Below are 6,598 nucleotides of genomic sequence, written 5' to 3'. Positions count from 1 at the left end.
ATATATATATATATATATAATAACTTTCACCATTATATGATTTTCATTTGTTATGTGCGCGCACGTGCCTAAAACATGAGATACGCAATTAGTTTGCTGATTGCTATGTGCGCGCGCATGCCTAAAACATAAGATACGCAGATTAGTTTACTGATTGTTATGTGCGCGCGCATGCCTAAAACATAAGATACGCAGATTAGTTTGCTGAAAAAGCAGTCCTATAAAGAGTAACAAGCGAACAAATAAACTGTAAGCATATTTTTTGTAAATTCAAAATTGATTTCAACAAAGTATGTTTTTGTTCATTAAAGTATGCTGCTTGGAATCATCTAAAGCCATTGAAATGAAAGTGAAATCATACGATAGAAGGAAATACGTTAAAAGAGGCATCTTTAATCTGTGACTATCAGCATAGTTTCACGTGATTCTTAGTCTTGATAATGATTAAAATTAAGGTGTTTCGCCAGAATTCATAGAAAAAGATAGATAGAGATACGAAGGATGAAATTTTAATTACGTTAAATTCCCGGATGCAGAATGCTCAACACCCCATTGCGACAAGGCATTTTTTCCCGAAGAACTCAAGTGCAGAAACTATGATAGGAAGAACCAAACTGATTAAAGGAATCTGACAACGAATGACTTCATAAAAGAGTATGAAGAAGAACAACTTATCACAAATCACAGGAATGATTATTCATGAAACTTAGGTTAAACGCTTTTAGTTAAATCGATGATAGTGTTTTAGAAAATAATTAACCTTGATAAGAATGACCACCTGGATAGTGAAGTTTATTAAACACAAAATAAAGAATGATTAAAGGCTCTTTTTGCCAGGGGGAAAAAAAATATTATGAATTAGTTGAACAAGTGCTAATAAGGCAAGCGCATTAAGAATTGACAACAAGGAAAGTAAAATGGAAATGATGCTATGATAATAAGGATTGTAAAGATCGAACAAATTGACTGTAGAATTCGAAATTCGATAAATAAAGAAGCAAAATATATTTATTAAGATATAATTCATTTTGGGAAACATTACATGAAAAAATGAAGTGAAATAAAATGAGGTATTAAGAAATTTAGAGTTTGGATATTGGAATTGTTTGAAATACCAATCAATCATATTAAATCTTCCGCAAACATCAATAAATTGGATAGAGCTCTTTATGCAGGCTAAAATGGATTACTTCGATGCAGGAAGAGTCAAGATTTATTGGAGACTTGTTTAAATGTTCACGTTATTTCAGTGATATATTTGACAATGAAATGAAGGATCTGTAGTAATCGACGTGTTTAAAAAAAGAAAAGTATTTATATTGGCGAAATTATTTTAAGCAAATATTACCTGACAACTTTAATCAGTGTTAAAAGCAATGAATTAATAAAATTTCTAGCAAAAAAAAAAAAAAAAAGACAGTATTTGCAAAAGTACAACAGGAAGAGCGCATTAGAAAGGAAAAATTTTACAAGCGATTAGTTAGATTAACGAAAAAACGAATAAAAAGAGAAGGCATTGAAAGAAGATGACTATGAGAAAGAGACAAGAATGATTGTTGAAATACCGAACAACGCTCACTAACAAATGTCAATTTTGGTAATTATAAAATTATACGTCCAATCGATTTCATGGTACCAGAGATACATCATTAATTACCGTCTATCCATATGCGAAATTGAATCCATAAGAAATGCCTATCAAATACTGGAACAGAACAATTAACGATCCTCAATAATTTTTGAAACAAAAATACTTGACCAGCGTAAGAGAGCGAACGCGAACAGGACACTCGATTCCAAGGTGCATCGGGGAGTTACTCTGGTGAGTAAATAGTGACGTGTAACTTTGAACCAGAAAAGATAAGAGATATAAATGATAAACCGAAAACTTTACCTAATAAATATTTTATATTAGCTGAAGATCGAATAGTTAGCACACCTCAAACAACAGAAGATAATGTGAAGAAAAATGCGGAGACAATGTAGAAAAGTGAATAAAAAAAAAATGAAGGCGTTATTTACGGTCCCTTATAGATGAGAAAGGGGCTATAAAAAAAAAAAAACAATACAGAGGGGATGTTAAAGTGTCAACAGAGCTACAGCTATATGTCATAGTATCGGAGGCCTTTTGTCCCAAAACGTTTACAGTCTCTAGTCTCAAGCATCGGTGTAATTGGAAACCAAATCTTCTATATACATATATTGTGAATGCCGTATAAGACAGTGAATTAAGCAGAAAGAATTTCGATGGCGAATCCAAGCTAAATAAAATGCAACAAGTTAGATGTTCTTCATATTCAATCTATAAATACGGCTTTTCGTGCAGAGCATACAATTTGATTTTTGCTGATAACTGATAAAGATAAATTGAAATTGATATGAATGAAATGAAGAGATGAAATGAAATGAAATGACAAAATCATTCATCAATTTTTTAATATGAAAGCAGCAAATTAGAAATTGAAAGCAGAAAATTAGAAAGCATAAAAAAGCTCATTCCCATTAAATTTTTCCCGTTAATTTACTTATCCATAAATAATTCAAATTCAATAACATACACCAAGAAATATTTAGGAGATAATCTTGATCCATTAAATGGAAAATAACAAATATGGTAGTTTATATGTAAAATAGCATTAAAGTTAAAGCATATATTAAAGTGCACAAGAAAAGATTAATGAAAATTGGAAAGAAAAAACTAATTTTTAAAAATTTCTTCAGTGATGAACAATTCGAACACCTTGTAAACCAGCACCTACCAAATGTCGTTCAATGGTTGTAGCTGTAGTAACATTCGGAATACCTGTTGTTGTTGCATTATTTTCGTTTAAAAATTTTTGTAAATCAATCGCTTTTGATCCTACACGATTTATTGAATGAATAAATCGATTTTTATGTATAAGGCATGAGAATATTGTAAATACCACCACAACAGGTACTGAAATAAAAAAAAAAAGGTGAGTTAAAAAAGATGGAATTTAAAGAAATTAGAAAATATTTCGACAGAATATGAAAGTATAAGCCGATTTAACTATGGTAAATTTTTATGGAGAATTATAGTTTACAGTACACTTCTTTGTTAAATGTTTTACTTGCCACTTTGCTCAATTCGTTATATACTATTTTTTTTTTTTGAAAACAAAAATTCCGATATATACTATATGATAATGAGGAATGAAACAATTTATACTATTATATCATGCAACATTAAGTGATAGCATAACGCTGATAATGTTTTATTTTGGAAAATGGAAAAAATTTTTAAAAATTAAAAGAAAAAAAAAAGCCTTTTGCTTACTGAGCATAGCAGTGGTAATGTAAGCAGCAGTAATATAATTGACTGCGTAAAATTTTACAAAAAATATTATACCAATTTCGATAAGAAATAACACTAAACCAATACATGTACTAAATAACCATGATAGATCAATATAGAATCTGAAATTGAATGGTATGAAATAAGATTTGTAGAGCAATATAAAACTATAAATGTATTAAACAGTTTAAATATTACATTACTATTACTTATATATGCAGTAGAAGTTTCACTTAAATAAGTATAACAAAACTTCTTATGAAACAACAACAATTGGTACCTCTTATCAATCCTTAACCAATGCATGTTACTCTAAATTGGGATAACTTGTAATATTACTGCTAACCATCAGTATCTCATTGAAACTTATATGTAAACGAATATTCTGAGCAAATTTACTACAAACGTATAAAATATGATTTTCAAGAAAATAAACAGGAAAAAATATGAACAGCAAAGCTCATTAAATCCAAATAGCTTATTTAGTTTAAGCAGAGATAATGGATTAAAACTGGAATTAGAATTCAATTTAGCCACCAACAAATATGTAAGAATATTGTGAACATTTGAAATAATCAGAATATTTGAAATGTGACTGATGTAGATTATTGTTTTTTATCACTTGTAATATTAAAAAAATAAATATTTAAAAGATTTATGAATACGTAAAACAAAAAAAAGAAAATATCACCCGTGTAACAGAGATGCTAACATATGCTAAAGATATTGCTATCATAGAGGCTTATCTTTCTTTACTAATGATTCATTATCTTTTATCATGCTTTTAATAATTTCTTTCTTGTCTCTCCACTACTATCTCTTGTTTTTCTAATTTGTTAAAACCTAACGACATTTTTCACATCGATTATTCCAAAATCGAGTAATTATTTACGAACGAACTTACTTCAATCGGATATGAGGTGAATCTTGCGTACAACCATTTGCTTCAATGTAAGGTAATATACATGTTGACATCATTAGTGCAAGAAGATGAACGGAAACAAGAAGCGTTGTCACCACTCCAAGTGTTATTAACAAAAAAGGAGGCGTCGTTCGCTCATATTGCAATTCCACCAAGGCGACCTGGAAATAACAAAAACAATAACTTCAGAACTTATCTGATCAATATGACCATCGTGAGAAGCATATTATCAATTACTAAATTCTACCATAAAAGGAATCCCGAAGTACCCGAACTAACGCTTATGGTATATTCAATCATTGATTAGGCTATTTAATCTTCCGTTATGTTTGATATTAATTTAAAAAATAAGCTTTAATTAAAAAATTTGGTACTGATTAGAAAAATTGTAAATAACAGCAATACTTTTCGAGATAGCTATTATTATATATACTGTGACCTCGCTATAACATTAATCAGCTATATTTATCGCTAGGAAATGGCAGAAGAGGTTATTAAAAATAAACGTAGGTTGTTGAAGAAAACAGATCAACGAATAATAATAATAATAATAATCATATTAATGCAAACAAAGGGAAAAAATACCAGTTTACATTCTCAAAAAGATCTAAATTAAGGTATCATAAACAAAAAGATGAATAAGAAACTAATGCTGATTAATTATCGATCACGTATTGGAAAAGTAAACCACTGTATTGAAAACATTTAAAAATCATTGATGTAAAGCATAAAAAGTAACAATGATGATTAAATTATGAGATTGTTAAAAAAGAAGATTAAAAGATTAATGTTAACAATGTAACATAAAGAATTTTGTCCAAATTTTTTCGTTTTCTTAAATCAATTAACTACTTATTCAGTGATAAAAATCAATTAAAAATTCCAAGGTAATATCTAGAAAGGATTTAGTGTATAATCATTGTTTAAATATTCAAAATGCTAAAAAAAAAACCCAAATATTCTGAACCCTTTATCTTCATTTCTTACCAAATTTTCTATCTTATTCTATATTTAAGAGGAAAAAAGAGGAAAAAAAAAAACGGAGAAAAAAAGAGGAAAAAAACGAAATGTTTTTTCCTTCTTAGAGGAAAAAAAAACGAAATGATATAATAATTGCTTACAAAATCTAGTAATACGAGAAATCCTAAATAAGAAATTTGTATCAGAGTTATTCTACAGGTATCATCTTATAGTGGGATATTTTGATCAGGGAATAAATAAAATATTATTCTTATTTTAAAACTACAATAAATTTATTCAATATTTTACTTACCATAGCAAAACCTGCTAATAAAGCTGATGTTCGTGAACTTGCTTTAAGTTGTGCTCGACTAAGATCATAACGATACTTTTCCAAAACTGATAACTCACCACGATATCTGAAAAAAATTGCAATCATTTAAAATTATAATCCAAAAAGAGAAAATCAATAAACAGACCTTTCATTCAATAATTTTTCCTCTACTACAATATCATTGCTTGCTGTTGCCGTTGTTGTTGTTGTTATTGTTGTTGTTGTTGTTGTTGTTGTTGCTGCTGTAGTTACCTCTATTGTTGATGGAATATTACGGTATCCCAAATAATGATGATGCAATAAAGTTGATGAAGGAAACATATGAATTGGAACATTATTCAAAATATTTGCATCCATTATGGATAATGGTTGATGCAATGAGAAGCGTACAAAATTATTAGCTAAATAATCATCCTTATGAATCATCGGGATGTTCCTATCAAAATTAGCTAATTGTTCACTCTTCCGCATATTAAAGCATGAATCATTGGTTGAAATAGTATGATTTGATTGTAAATTAGCAAAATTTTGAGATGATATATTTGTTGTTGCTAATAAATTATGGGATGAATCACTTCCGAACATGCTAGAAGTTGAAGAAATGAACCGATGATTTTCATGGTGATCACGATTGCTTGATGATATTTTGATGGATTGATCAATTTTTTTTGATCCTAATCCCATTGAGGTAGATTTTATTCGTTGGAATTCGGACCTTTTACCGGTTAATGTTGTTGCTGCTTCTACTGTTAATGGTAATGATGATGATGATGACGGTGACATTGTTACTTTCTCATTTGACATATTTCTTAGACTGGAATTTTCCGAAGGAAAAATATGAAAGCCTTAAAATCATAACGAGATAAGTATGATAGCAATAAAGCTATAATAATAATAAAATAACAAGAAAGAAACTATTACAATTTAACAGATCTATTTCTATCAGAAATATTGGCTTTACAGTAAAGATATTGTAACTAAGATACTAACATTCATCCCATATATCTTTAAAATATTATCATTTATTCCTAAGATATATTACTATAACAGGAATAAATGATAAAAA

General features: G+C 28.8%; 1 protein-coding gene across 1 annotated transcript; it reads right to left on the bottom strand.

Annotated features, from left to right (window-relative positions):
• Positions 1 to 2,717: 2,717 nt before the first annotated feature.
• Positions 2,718 to 6,315, bottom strand: LOAG_11516 (hypothetical protein; the record flags this gene model as incomplete). The annotated part of the gene is made up of 5 exons (XM_003147034.2): positions 2,718 to 2,938; positions 3,299 to 3,438; positions 4,221 to 4,399; positions 5,512 to 5,617; positions 5,678 to 6,315. 5 exons carry the CDS (start codon positions 6,313 to 6,315, stop codon positions 2,718 to 2,720), a joined length of 1,284 nt encoding a protein of 427 aa, XP_003147082.2.
• Between the last annotated feature and the right edge of the window lie 283 nt (positions 6,316 to 6,598).

Source organism: Loa loa (genome assembly GCF_000183805.2).
Source record: "Loa loa unplaced genomic scaffold supercont3.430, whole genome shotgun sequence".
In the NCBI taxonomy this organism is placed as follows: Eukaryota; Metazoa; Nematoda; class Chromadorea; order Rhabditida; family Onchocercidae; genus Loa; species Loa loa.
Note: the sequence above shows the minus strand (reverse complement) of the source record. Positions and strands in the feature narration are given on the sequence as shown.